General features: G+C 31.1%; 1 protein-coding gene across 1 annotated transcript in view; it reads right to left on the reverse strand.

The window, feature by feature from the left end:
* The window catches only part of LOC132758469 (uncharacterized), a gene marked incomplete at its 5' end in the record, with an annotated part of 28609 nt that extends 13879 nt beyond the window's left edge, over positions 1-14730 (reverse strand). The window contains 8 exons of the mRNA XM_060750146.1: positions 1218-1298; positions 2027-2065; positions 3728-3757; positions 5135-5240; positions 5906-5994; positions 7203-7310; positions 8193-8492; positions 14386-14730. Coding sequence (XP_060606129.1) covers positions 1218-1298; positions 2027-2065; positions 3728-3757; positions 5135-5240; positions 5906-5994; positions 7203-7310; positions 8193-8492; positions 14386-14730 — 1098 coding nt within the window. The remainder of the gene's footprint in view (positions 1-1217; positions 1299-2026; positions 2066-3727; positions 3758-5134; positions 5241-5905; positions 5995-7202; positions 7311-8192; positions 8493-14385) is intronic.
* Positions 14731-15431: the final 701 nt, after the last annotated feature.

A 15431-nucleotide genomic window follows, 5' to 3' on the forward strand; every position in this document is an offset into this window, starting at 1 on the left:
ATCACATAAAAAATCTTAAGGGGGCAGAGCACATATTCGAATGATGGCCCCGGTCAAATTTTTTAATAACTCAGACATGGTGTTTTGAAGGTACTGATAACTTCTGATATTTCTCTGTCATTGTAATTCTTTCTTGTTTGTATGTAGGAAATGAGAAGTATTTTTGGGTTTTTACCCGAAACTAAGCATTTTGGTAGCTTTGTATGTATTTCTGACTCTCCGAATGGAGGTAAAAAAGTTAAAAATCAAGCTTTGACAGTTGGCGCCAAACAAGTAAGAAATTTCAGATAAATTTTGTGAAAAATCTAAACGTATGACAGACACTTTATTTGTCATTTCTGAAAATGCCATAGCTTGCACTGCGTGTTACTGATATTTTTAAAGGAATCGGGCGGATTCTGGAGTATGCTGCACCTTCATGAAGATTGCCTATATTGGTACATTTTAGGTGTGATTTTGGCTGGGTGGGGGTAAATATAAATTGCTGTTAGTCATTTTTTGAAGGAGCAATGCATGCAAACTATTATTATCTTCAATGTATGTCATATATCATTGAATAATGCTGTGCAACTGGTTATCTGCCTGTGAAGCAGATTTTGAAATATTTGGAATTGTGTTTCTGGTCACACTGAAATACAAAATTTTTCATTTTTAGGTCCCCTGCCCCCTTAATATCGCTATCGTTGTCATCTTCGTTATCGATGCGCAGTGATCCTATATTGCATTATATTTGTAATCAGTGAATATATTGAAGCATATGAATGCTAAGACACATCAAATTCGCCAATTATTGATCAAAATTAAAAATTTATTGTGACATAATGTCGACAATATAAGGCAAATTAAAGGTACTGACAGAAACTAACCATGTGACATTTAGTTATATCAAGTACAAGCAAAGAATGTTATCTTAAACACCAAACATAATACGTTGATCTTTATAAAAGATGCAATTAAACATATAGCATATTAAAATATGTGAGTTTGATGGTTTAGTAGGGAACACATAAGGTTGCAATTACATGAAAGTGCATTCAGTAATAATAAGGCATGATTGAAAGCAAAACGCAGGTTTTCATTGTCATAAAGAAGTATAGAAGCAAGCATAATGTAAGTCCCAATATCATAAAGCAAGATGGAATAAATGCACTAATTCTGTTCCATACATATGTCTTTTGGTAACTTAAAATTCTTTGAAAGATTAACAGGAAACTTACCGTTTGCTATTCTAATCACTTCTCCCATCATACATTCACCTATATCAACCGTAATTTTCCTGTGAAACACAGCATGGCAAGCTGTAACAAAACAAGAAATCTATATGAAAGTTAAGTATGAACTAAGAATAAAAGAAGTTTAAGGAGAAAAGAGGATAATGAATGAAAATGGTTATCTATTTACAAATGAAAACAGGCCGTAAAAGTAAGAAATAAGCATAATAATACAAAAAGCGTTTCAGTCGTGGTGTAATGTTTTTTTTTAAATAACAATTTCTCAATTTCTGTAACATTTCACTGCCGGGTGTACGCACTATTCAGAATCAAAATCGCATTCAACGCGAAATACTGACAAGAAAGGGAAAACGTATGTCAAGATATTTGGAATATTAAAACTAGAAGTAAGGACATCTTCTTTGCTAAAGAAATTAAATACAAATCTATTTTGATTGCTTTACATGACTCGTTTTTGTTAAAATACCGGTTGAATAAGTGTTCGCGGTATCAGAATTTTGAGGATGCGCGCGCATGGTTTCACTCCCTTGTTTAATATGAAAGATACTTATGTACTAGTTCGAGTAAAGTAACTATAATGACGGGTTAATAGTGTATATCCTTATAAACTTCTTTTATTCTAATATTTTTTAATATTTCAAGGGTCACCGTGCTTCCCGTACTAGAACTAGTCTAAGAGTAAATCAAAAATGATCAACGCAATGCTGAATTAGAAGTGTTGGAAAGGATTAAAAGATGACCATGTTTGGGCTACAGTGTAAAAACAGTAAGAAAGCTAATAAGTTTATACTTACGTATATATGCATAATAGTTCCAGTCGTACAGTATAAGCTCTAGACAGAAAACAAAATCATGTATTATTATAACTTCAAAACATTTAGACAAACATAGTTACTTAATCGGCCATGCTTAATTACACCTTTGAGGCTATGCTTAAAATATTATATTTTTAAATTTCATTATTTTATGAAATAAATCAGAACCATTAGACCCGATGAAAGAAAGGAACATTTAAAACAGCTTGATGACCTTCGAAATCCACAAAGGTAGGGTAGAATATAATATGGACTATATGCAAAATCTGTTGTTCTGAAGGTCGTTGTTTGTTATTTAAAGGTAATGTTCAGTTAACATTGTCTTTAAAACGCATTTAAATCTAGGCACAATGAAAATAAAACTAAATCATTATAATCTCTTTGAAATGACTTTTCTGTCGATAGTTTTCCTTTCTCTGTCATAAAATGCAGAAATGCTAACAGAATAGTTTATGCATAATATGTAATGTCGAAACAGAGTCTGATAACTCAGAACAAAATGCTCAATGATTATGATGAAATATTTCTCCCATTAAAATAGAGAAATAAAGAATCCTAAATGAAACCATGTTATCATGTGGCAGGGAACAAAAATGCACGTCCTATTTGCAAATAGATCAACAACATTTTGGGGCCAAATACCCAGGTATCAGTCGTGAATATATTCATCTGATTTTCACCGCATTGTGGAGTCCTATTAGAAGACAACTTATGTATAAATGCTGCCAATCCAAGACGCATCAAAGTGATGTGAATAGTCATATGTAATGTACAAAATCAGCCTTGACAAGTGTTCTTTATTACAGTTGACTATCCGAAGCACTTATGGTATGAGCTAGTTGTTTGATAATTAAAAATTAGAGCATAATGCATAAATTCACAAAGTAAAGCCATGTCTGAGTTTTTGAAATGTTGCATGTTGAGACCAAAATTAAAAGGTGTAGTCAAAGCAAAATAAATTGGATGACAAGTAAACATGAAATGATTGGTATACTTAAAATAAATTCAACACAAAGACAGAGGTAAAGGAAAATAGAAAAATAAAAAGAACATGATAATCACACATGGCACTATCACTTCAGTTAAACCTTAATTTAATTTCTAAAGCTAAGTGACATATTGTTCATCATATAGCCTTTTTTATACAGTGTGATTTTGTTAAAACAAAATAAAGAATACAAAAAAGCAAGAACAAAAAGTTTGCACGCGGTTTCAAATAAAATATAAAAGTGTGACATGGACTGCTTCAAAATATGCAAAAATAAGGGTTATACGTGACGATTTTTTGGCCTAGTGCATTTGTGTTTCTCGTACAAGAAATCAGTTCCAAGTAAATTAATTTGAGCAAAATAAAACATATGAGCCGTGTCACGACAAAACCAATATAATGGGTTTGCGACCAGAATGGATCAAGACCAGCCTGCGCATCCTCGAAGTCTGATCAGAATCCATGCTGTTCGCTTACCAACTCTATTACAAGTAGAGAAACTGATAGCGAACAGCATGGATCCTGATCAGACTGCGCTGATGCGTAGGCTGGTCTGGATCCATGCTGGTCACAAACCCATTATGTTGGTTTTGTCCTGACACGGCTCAATTATGATATTGATACAGGTAACACATTCAAAAACAGGTAACACATTGAAACAATATAACAAATGCGATACCAGACAAACATACCTTGATATGAATTATCTAAATATCTGTTCCCTGAAATTATATCAAAATTGCATTATATTTCATAACTAATACGTCTTTGCTCAGTATCTTTATAGGTTCCTCCCTAAAAAGGCTTTCATCTGTTCAGTAATTAAGGCAATCTGACATTTCTACGGTTTCCAATTTATATATTATTGTTGTTTACTTTTCATATAAACCTACGGCAACTTCATGTCATGATGTTTTATGATGTACGAAAAGAAAAACAACCTTCTCCCAATATAGAGAAAAACAGAATCCCTAAAGAAAGCCCAACACGTTAAAATTGAAAATTTTGCAGGCTCGGTTTGATTGAGCCTGTTCATGGACGGTACTGGAAAGTACAGGTTACCGTCCACGCCCTTAGCACAGGCTTTAAAAAAACTGATTATAAACAAGAACGTGTTTGTTAAACACAAATGCCCTCCAGCCCAGATTCTTGACAGTTACACTTTTTTCAAAACAGTTTTTCGACAAAAAATGCCAATAAATTGTAATCACAGTTTTGTAACTTGACAACATCATTATGTTTTGTTATGGTGTAAAATGTAAAATGGTATGGCATTGCTATTGAACTTGTAACCAGTGACCCCATATCGCGCCCAAAATAAAATGACCACTTGAGGTTTATTCTTAAATGAGAAAAGAAACAAGATACAACGGCTGTATTAAAAAGGTTAATAATCCGTCAATGCAATCCGAGTACGAATGTGTGGTTCAACCTCTAGATGTGACCTTGATCTTTTGATTGACCTTGGGGTAAGTACATGGGTCCTGGAGGCAAAAAAATGTTGCCTGTAAGTATTTGTTGAAGTCATTTCAATTTGTCAATGCTTTGCGATACATGTTACAAATGCAAGTACATTGTTTGTAGTATTTATACATATCATAATCAGAATATATCCTGAAAATGTGCTCAAGTGATTTTTCACGATTTCATGTTATGTAATGAAGTGAAGGAAATTGAAATAAGAATACATTGGATGACGTTAAAAAAATACTGCAATAGATACAAACAGGAATATCAATTTGAACACTTAAACAAAACAGTGTATCAGCTCGTTTATTAGGATTGTTTTATCGCTTTCGTTAATTGTACCTACTTACTTAAGGACCACTTAATCTTGAAACAGCACTAAGTATTTTTAGGATTGATTAAAATAACTGAGGAAACTCAAGATTTTAAGATTATTAAGGATAATTTACAGTTGATTTAGCCATGTTTTTTGTGTTCAGGCTTTCAGTCCCTTGAGCCTGTCCATGGACGGTACTGGAAGGTGCAAGTTACCGTCCACGCCCCTAGCATCCACTTAAGCAAAATTCTACATTTAATCATGGTGATGGTGAAATTTTGAATTCAGAAACATTCAAAAATACATAATATTTTACCTTTCATTACCGGACGGAAGAAGCAGAGTTCAAGCTCTATGGTTGTTGATGGTAACGGAAAAGTAATCGCCGTTCCATGAAGTCGTGGACATTTTGCACTTGAAAACTTAAAAAAGGGTAATTGTGTACAAAAATGTTATACTGGACCGTCGCTAAATAATCCACAACATGAAATATATAAGGAAATTGTACACTTCTATTATAAAAACCAAACATGTGTTCTACTGTCGGATTAGCCTTGGTATTTTACGAATGCGGCATGGAAGATAAATTTCTTAATTTGACGCATGAACTAGAATTTTCAATAGACAAAACGTAACACTTCATTCAAAGTAAAAGTTACACAATGTTTGTCATCGCGATAGAGATGAAAGCAGTTTGAGCTTGTCCAGAGTCCACTTCCAAGACAAACCAAGATCAGGAAACAAATAATTAATATAAACACAATTACATAAAAATTGCAGGCTGTCTTTGATATAGTCTGTACATGAGGGATAATGATGAAGTGCAACATTCTTCACGCCCTCACCCACCGGCTTGAGCGGTACTCAATTTTCAATACATAATGTGTTGGAGCCAATGATCCCAAAGGACTAGAACTATATAACAAAACTGAAAACGAAAGTCAATATCAGACAACATGATGATGTACTTTGTAAGACGTAAGACTTAAATCATTTGGAAGTGAAGCAGAAAGCTTTATCATAAGGCCAACACACATTTTAGGACAAAACTATTTTTTATATTGTCATATATGAAAGAATCAAATACCTTTATAAATATGAAAGGCTCTGATTTTGATCTCCAATTACTGACGTAGAAAGGAACTCTTTTATGTTCACATATCACAAACTCAATATCTGTGTATAGAAATAAAAGATAACAACAATTATAATCAATTTAAAAAATGATATCTAATGATCAATCCTACATATAAATGACACTCACGCTATTGTATATGAAAAACACTTATACAAATAATACTTTTTTATGAAAGTTTTGGGTTGTTTTTTTGTTGTTGTTGTTTTGTTGTTCTTGACGTTATTGTGCGTCATGATTCTGTGTGCGTGCGTGCGTGAGTGCGTGCGTGCATGTGACTATTTTAAATTTTAGAGGACAATATAAACATTCTCTTTTACTTTCAAATGTCACTTTTATATAAAACTTGCTTTATTGCATAGCTTGTATACCTATGATAGTAGGTGCAACCTCTTTCTTCTATTGTTCTTTCTATTTATTGTGCTGTTGTTTATTATTTTTACTGCTGGCCTGGCTCTACTCTTTAGGTAAAGGCTTACTACTTATGTTTCAGCAGGTTTGATATGGTCTAATTTACAGTGATATACGGTAAAGGTGCTCAATATTTTATGTTGACCACTAGTCAGTTATTATTTAAAGACAGGATGCATTACGAAATGCAGGTTTGATGTGGTGAAACTTACAGTGATGTATCGAAAACGAGCTCAATAGTTTTGATTGACCACAAGTTAATTATTATATAAAAACAGAATGCATTACGTAATGCAGGTTTGTTACGGGACAAGTTATAGTGATGTATCAAAAACGAGCTCAATATTTTGGTAACCATTTGTTAATAAATATATATAGACAGAATGCATAACAAAATGAGGGGTATTATATTTAGCAAGAAACGTAAATAGAGAGAAATAAGAATCCCTAAAGAAAGCCAAACACGACAAAATTGAAAATGTTGCAGGCTCGGTTTGATTGAGCCTGTTTATGGACGGTATTGTCAAGAGGAAACTACCGTCCACGGCCCTAGCACCGGCTTAAGGAGAATTCAAAATTAAACATGAACTGGTAAAATTTAGAATTTTGAAACATCCGCAGATGTGTTCATATGGCGGTTATCATGGAGCCTTCAATGTGACACGTTAGTGTCATTCCATGAAAAGAGGTATATGGTCCCCAAGTAAAAAGAATGCGTGTTCCCTAAACAACAAAAAAACAACAAAAAAAAACAACAAAAAACAAAAAAAAAAAACATACAAAGGGCGGAACTAAATAAAATGGAATTTTGAAAGGGGATCTGATATTATGTATTCACCTGTATAATCTTCACGATTTACGATTTTGAAATCCGGTACAGCACCGTCTGACATCACATTAATGATGGGTACGACCGTGACATTTAGAACAGACTCTGTAAAGTCATCTGTAAAAATATACTTTTAAATATCACTTCATACCATACATTACAACGACAAGTAACATACCATACATTACAACGACAAGTAGCGAAAACTATCAAATCTAGGCTTCAAAAATGCGTAACTTGATGATACTTTCTTCTATTAGTTTTATTGTCCATTTACTAAAAGATAAACTATTTTTGTGCACATGTCTTTTTAAAATGAAAATAAATAAATATAAAAATAAATGTTTAGGTTACATATGTCTGTAAGAATATTTCCCACAAATAATTATGTAATTTTTTGCATTTAATATTATGCTATGAATTTGATATGCTGCAATCTGACTTAAGTTCAAATCTTCTTATTTATTTTATGTCTGATGTCGACCGTATATGTTTCGCCTTCGTTATAATTTGGATTTCCCAAGAAAGCTATTCTAACCAAGCAATCAAGCCAATATTAACAAAGGCATTAGACGAAAAATCCATATACCGTTAACCTCGGAAGTTATACAAATTTGTTCGAAAACAAATGTTTGAAGTTATTTTTAACAAATAAACTTGAAATGATATAGTAAATTTTTAATGGGCATGATTATTTTGCAAGTTTACTTGTCGAGCATATAGACAACGCGAAATCGCGAAAATTACCTACTCAGTAGGGTTAAAATTAGAAACCACATCGCTTTTAAAAATTATGACAGCTCGCTGATGATTGGCTGTGTGAAACGTCAAAAGAAATTATTTCGTTTTTAGGTCATTTAGAGCTGATTTTAATCAGATCGTGACATGCTGTTGCAAAATAACAACTGGAAAGTTCTCAAATCAAAGGAAGAAACATTTTCAATAGTCATGATGACCTGAAATAGTGTAAATTTCCTTAAATTGCAGAAAAAATCTCACCTCCCGGGCAACTGTCCTTCGTACCAAACACGGAAAAGTAAAAGTTTGGCCAAGCTTCGAAACTTTCAAACTGCCCATCAGACTTATAACAAAAGTTCATCCTGTACGTATATGGTCCAAACATACCAGAAACTTTTGATTCTATTTGCGATTCATGAAAGAAAGCTGTTTCATGTTCTGAGATGTTTGCAGTGAATTGAATATATCCGATTTCCCATCCGAATTCCGGAGGTTCCGGACAACCGTTCACCGACATCAACAACCAGTAAGGACCATCTGGCCAATGGCTTTGTTGCATTTCTGATAAATATGCAAAAAAAGTATAAAAAAAATACCTTTTTAAATATGTTTCAAGAATCAACAATTTTACAAAGGCAATTCAGCTATCATTTTAAGGTATCTGCTCTTAAAAAAAGAAATGTTCTTAGCAAAATCTCACAGTGGTCATTTCTTTAAAAAGCTGCCAGTTTTTTTAACGATACTATACGCGTGTATACATATTGTGACGATCTATGTGTGTAGAGTTTCAAACGTGACATAAAGAATTTGTGTGCAGTCAATATATGTTTATTTCATATTTACAAAGAGCCAGTGAAGCCATTATCAAATTTCTGATATCAAATTGAGCATAGTATATCCTTTAAAAACGTTTCATTTTTTACCACCATTTCTTTGTTTTTGGAATTTTTCCCCTAGGCCCCTGAGAGTTATTTACTGTTAAGAAGTTTCCACAAGAAAAAAATGGTATGTTGTTACAGGGGTAGAGCAGTTTTGGGTTTTTAAACAGTTTTATAACTGCACAAAATATAATAGTATATAAATAACACATGGGTTTGTTGGTAACAGTAAAAATATCATCCAAAGGAAAATACTTTACCCGAGGCATTATCTTTGGATACAGTTATAAGTCGAACACGATAGCGTTTACATTAATCGGTCAAACTATTATGATATAATGGGTTGTGCAAGTTATTCAGTTATTACATTTTGCACTTTTACTGCTAAATTGGATATAGATACGACTTCCGAGTAGCGTAGTGGTAAGAGAGTTCAGATTATGACATATATGAAGAGTTCATATTAAGAAAATGCTTTGTTTTCGAGTTCAAATATGGAATTGTGCATTTTTTTTATGTCTGTATGGTTTTTACTTTCAGAAAACATTTTAAAATTCTCTTTTATAAACCTGTGATACATTTAATATTTTGTACAATTTTTAGTTAAACTTATAACGATTTAGCAAAATTGAATGTATTTGATTTTAACAGTCTTCAAACAGATTGAAAAGTATTGTCAATTTTATTCTTTTTAAAATTCTGAATTCAGTTTGATCGTTTTTTTTTAACAATTTCGGCTCATATGTATATTTATATATTTAAATTTCTTCTTTTTCACATTTATCACTATAATTACGAGTGTGTTGTCTCTAACTTTACTTGTGTGTAAAACTAAATGTTCTAAAAAAGTATTGTGTGAAATAAATTCACGAGGAACTAAAATGCAGTTCTCTGAAAAATATTTAAAAACAAAAAATAAAATAAAAGTACAAATGCCTCTTCCAAGAATAGAACCACGTTCTGTACACTGACGAAGCCAACACTCTACAACTACGCTATTACGCTGAACGGTTAAGAATGAGTAATTGTTTAGGTAGTTAAAGATTTTGACGATAAATATTCTTCTTTTATATAAGAATTATCGACACCCTTATTGTCAATATTGATGTAAACAGATAATGAAAGGAATAGTGAATTCGAGCTATATGTAACAGTACAGATTTCTTAGTCACATTACACTTGCATTAACAGTAAAAATAACTCCCAGTGGCCTGTGGGATATTAACATTACACAAAAAGTGAGAGGTATGTCGTTTCTAAAATATGAAAAGATTAATCGTTTTTTATACATAATGAGCTGTGATTAAACTGACAACTTTAGAAGGTACTTATTTCAGTTTATATACCGGTATCTTTTTTACATGTATAGTTTCTGTTGTTTGCGAGTAACAAATGTACTATAGTGGTAGGTGTGTTAGTATTAGGGTAAATATCTGGATAACGTGTGTTCCCTCGGAATCATTAATCAAAACAAAATTACATGAAAAGTACAGACTCGGTTTAACTGAGTCTATATATAAGAAATAATGAATAGTGCAATATCTCCCATGTCCCTAACATCAGCCTGAGTTGTCCTCAGTTTTTCCCAAACACATCAAAAGCCTGAAACCAATGATCTCGACTGACCAGAAATGTGTAACAACACTGAAGTGAAGTACGGGGTAACTGTTTACAGCTGTTAGACTCGATACTGTAATAAAATGTCTTGTTGACAGATATCCGCTCTTGTGTTGATAAGTTAATATATCAGTCATATACGTACTAAGGCAGACGAGGCTTTTAAGAGGGAAAGTCGTGTTCGATGTAAATAAAAGAATAAAATATAATGCTTGTCTACCAATGAAACTTCGATAAAATGGTTGACATGATTATAAAATAGAGAAAAAAACCAGAATCCCTAAAGAAAGCCCAAAACGACAAAATTGAAAATGTTCCAACCCACTTTTATCTCTCAGTGGTGGGCTATATAAACATTTTAGAATACGCAGAACTTCTGAAAGTCCAAAATATCTTGGCACATACATGCAATTTAAGAAAAGCAATCCCTTTCATTAATTCTTGGCTCTTGGCACTAAAATTGTGAAGCAATTTACTATAATTATGATCTATTTCTCGCAATTTATGAATTGCTTAGGAGCATTTTGTTTTGAAAAAACGAGAGGAAAAGAGGTAAGAAAATGATATCAATATGAAAAATTCTGAAATATTTTTATAATGATTTGTAAGCACTAATACACGTATCTTTACTTCAAATACATATGTACGTATTTGACAATGAAAGGAAAGCAGAACTATAATTATACATACTAATTTCCTCGCTAAAATGTAATTACCTAGTTCACAAAGCAGTCCAGTGAAGCCAAATGGACAGATACACGAACATAAGTTGTTTTCACTGCTTAAACGTCCTTCATTGTAGCACGTTACACCGGGACACACATCTTAAATGGTTAACAAATGAAAGACAAAGGAGCATTTATTCTGTGCAATACACTGGTAACAAAAGTAAAATGTTCTTATTAATTCCATGAAATGTCCAGCTATAATTTACACACAAATTCAATTGCACACTAAACAGTTCGGAAAGCTACTACACGAATATTGTACATAAGTGATATACTGTTACTTATATACTAGATTTTATTTCACAGATAAAACCTATTATTTTTTTGGTTAATAACATTCTGGTCAGATTGCAAAGATATATTAGTTACTACAACGCACATCACAGTAATAAAAATTTAATAAGATGAAAATAGATCATATAAATAAACAAATAAAGAAATAAATTGTTTACTTACTTTCTCCAAGCACCTTAATAACAAACAAGTCTATGAACAAAATACCGAGCCTCACAAATAACATATTGATGGTGAACATCGCATATGTAAATTAACAGATGTATAATATATTCAAGCGTTGTTAAATACCCTTTCTGATATTCTAGCCAATAGAAAACGTTGTTAGGGCAAAGTAAACTTTGCTTCTTTTAAACCTTATTGCAAAACAAAAAACGCAAAAGATTAATGAATCATTTTGTAGTTTGATCGCAAAATTTAATATTCTAATCGTAAAAGACGTCGGTCTTGTGTAATTTCATCTTCAGTAGATAGAAAACAGGAAACTGTTTGCATTTACAAAGCAAATGTTGTAAATATCATTTGCAAAATGTTTCTAAAACTAATTCATATCAATGCTTTTATATAAAAAATTCCTGCCCTATTGATAGGACAGATTATTGAAATTGTAATATTGCTAATAAGAAATTATTCAGCAAGAATTGTTAAAAGCCAATTTGAAAGCTCTCATTTCTTTATTATCGATCGGCAATAACTTCAGAGCTGGTCAAAACAAGTTTTGACAGGTAAGATTATTAACATGTATTTGTAACTAGAATTTTCAGTGATACTAAGTGTTATGAGAAAACAATCAAAAGAGTTTAGTAATTCATACATGGTATGAAATTAATAATCGTTTATGCTAACATTGTTTAGGCCATGACAATAGCAGCTAAAGTGGTAATTAACTATATGCAATATTGGATGGTAATTGTTATTAATGTCTTTTGTTCATTCTTAGATAATAATTTTGACGGTGATAAAGCATTTCAATTGACAATGAAAGTGATAAACGTTGTTTGTAAAGTGATACTCAACAAAAGTAATTAACACAAAGCAATTCTTAAAATGTGAATGCTTTAAGTAAATTATTAACAGAACAGAACAGAACAGAACAGATTTTATTATTCAATATGACTTGAACATAACAGTTCCTCGTCATTACACAAATATACAGCATACATTAAATACAGCGAGAGTGAAAATACAAACATACAAATTTAACATTTGATATTATCATACTAGTCATATACATTATTCATATTTTCATTTCTAATACTAAATGCTTTATTACAAAATATTGCTAATCTATTTAAAGTATTTGTATTACATGTATTTAACAGATCAATAAATTTAACCATACTGGGATGCCTATAGTAATAACGTGGTATATACAATTTTCTGTAGGACAGAAGTAGGACACATTAACACAAAATGATATTCGTCTTCTATGTCGTTTAGGTTGCAAACTGTACATTTTCTTTCCGATCTCACAATGTTTCTATGTCTACCAGTCTCTATATTTAAACGGTGCGAAGACAATCTTAGTTTAGCTATTGTATTTCTCAATTTTGAGCAAAACATTTTATTTAAATAATTTGATAATTCAAAGTTATTTTTTAATTCTTTAAACAAAGAGAGTGAACTTTTATTATTTACATCTTGTCTCCAGTTACTGATATAAATATCTATAAGTCTTGTTCTAAGTATTGGAATAAAAATATTAACATTGACAGATTCAGGAAATAACCAAACGTCATTAAATCCTGTTTCTTGTAACAATTGCTTAACTTTAGAAGCCCAGTTAGTTTGATTTGCATCTCTATCAGCAATATATCTAAGTGACAAAATTACATTTTCTAGCAAACAATTATTACTTTTTTTTAAGTGTAATTTCAAAAAAATACTTTACAATTCTTATTTGCCGTATTATAAAAAGCGGAAAACGACCAGTTTCACCGTACAAGGCAGCATTGCATGTAGTCATTTTTACATTTAAAACCCATTTTATAAACTTTCTATGAACCCTTTCTATTTGTTCAGACATTGTAAATCCCCATACTTCACAAGAATAATTTAGTATGGATGCAACATAACTGTCAAAAAGATTAAACATAATTTTTGCTGGTATTTCCAATGGTCTTGTTACTGAAAGTAAAGAGCTCATGGCTTTTAGTGCTTTTCCTGATAAAGTCTTTATAGCATTTGTAAATGAGCCACCGCTAGATAATACAAGTCCAAGATAGTTAAAAGAATTAACAATTTCAATAGTTTCTCCATCATACTTAAAACAATAATTAGTGTTTCTGTTGTTTCCACCTTTCTTGAAAATCATAATTTTTGTTTTAGCAATATTAACTTTAAGTTTCCATTTATCACAATAAGTCTTAAAATTATCCAAAGATTTTTGTAAGCCCTCTTCAGTTTCTGAAAAAATCACTGCATCATCTGCAAAAAGTAATAAATAAATTGAAAGTTGATCTAGAGAAATACAGGCATTTGGATCTTGTTGTAAATGTAGTTCAACATCGTTTATAAAAAGAGAAAAGAGCAGAGGAGACATTATCTCCCCTTGCAATAATCCTATATCACAATCGTACACATCGGATAACTGATTCAAATGTTTAACACACAATTTAACATCATTATAAAGTGACCGTACAACATTAAATAATCTACCACTAATCCCCATTTTAATAAGTTTAACCCAAAGGCCATTCCTGTATATTGAATCAAAACACTTTTGAAGATCAATAAAACAACAGTACAGTTTAGATCTATTTTTTAATTGTTTTTCGATAAAGGAATTCAATAAAAATATTGCATCTACAGTACTATAATTAGCTTTAAAACCAAACTGTGCATCAGTAACAATATCATTCGCAATAGACCATTTCTTTAATCTTTCATTTATAACAATAGTGAATAATTTAGCAAAACAACTAATAAGCGTAATACCTCTATAATTATTTACATCAGCATTATCTCCCTTTTTGAATACAGGTATAATGACACCTTTAGACCATGACTTTGGGAAACATTGTTTATCAAGAATATAATTAAACAAGATCTCTAACGGTTTATCTAAAACATCAATACCTTCTAAAAAATACTCATATGAAATATTATCTAAAGAACATGCTTTATCCCTGCCTAACAATTTAATAGCACTCCTTATTTCATCTAATGTAAACGCTTCATTTAATTCTTCAAACGATGAGTCAGCAGAAACATGAGAATCAAAATCATTTAAAAAATCTATACAATCTTCATCCTCATCAATTTTTAATTCTGAGGTCAATTCTTTAAAATGTTCATAAAAATCATTTATGTCAATAGATTCGCTACAGTCAGAATAATTATTATTTTTTGATTTAAACATTTTCCAGAATTCTTTTGTTTTTTTATTTTTCATTTCCTCCATTTTTAATGATACACTTTTTAAGTATTTTTGTTTGGTCACTTTACAGCAGTATTTATAATCTTTTTTCTTACTATACAAAAATTGTTTATTTTCATAACTTCTCTCTAACTAAAAGACAATGATTTCAATTCACATATATACGCACCATCATCCAACTTTAGTCACCATCATTTTTGTTATGAATTAATAATATGTTTCTTTTTTATCATAAATATGATACTAAAATTAAGATTTATCAATATTGTATGTTCCGAAAAGCATTATTTGTAAAGATAACACCACATTTAATATTTCATGTAAATAAAGGGAGTTTACTAGAAATTAATTCTCTATAAAGTCTAAGTCAGTCAGATTTTCCAATAAGAAAATAATGCATTAATTTTAATGATTTCATTTAATGCGCAAAAATATTTGCAGTACATATTTTACATATTCTTTGGTGTTTGAAAATTGTTTTCTAAGCATAGTTATATAAATATATCTGGTATACAACCATACTGTCACCCTCGGTTAACTTAAAGTTTGTAGGAAGTCTATAAATAAAATGGTTAAAACACCAAATATTAAAACAATAGATAAA

This window comes from Ruditapes philippinarum, unplaced genomic scaffold (genome assembly GCF_026571515.1).
Source record: "Ruditapes philippinarum isolate M1 unplaced genomic scaffold, ASM2657151v2 ctg6521_1_1_1_1, whole genome shotgun sequence".
In the NCBI taxonomy this organism is placed as follows: Eukaryota; Metazoa; Mollusca; class Bivalvia; order Venerida; family Veneridae; genus Ruditapes; species Ruditapes philippinarum.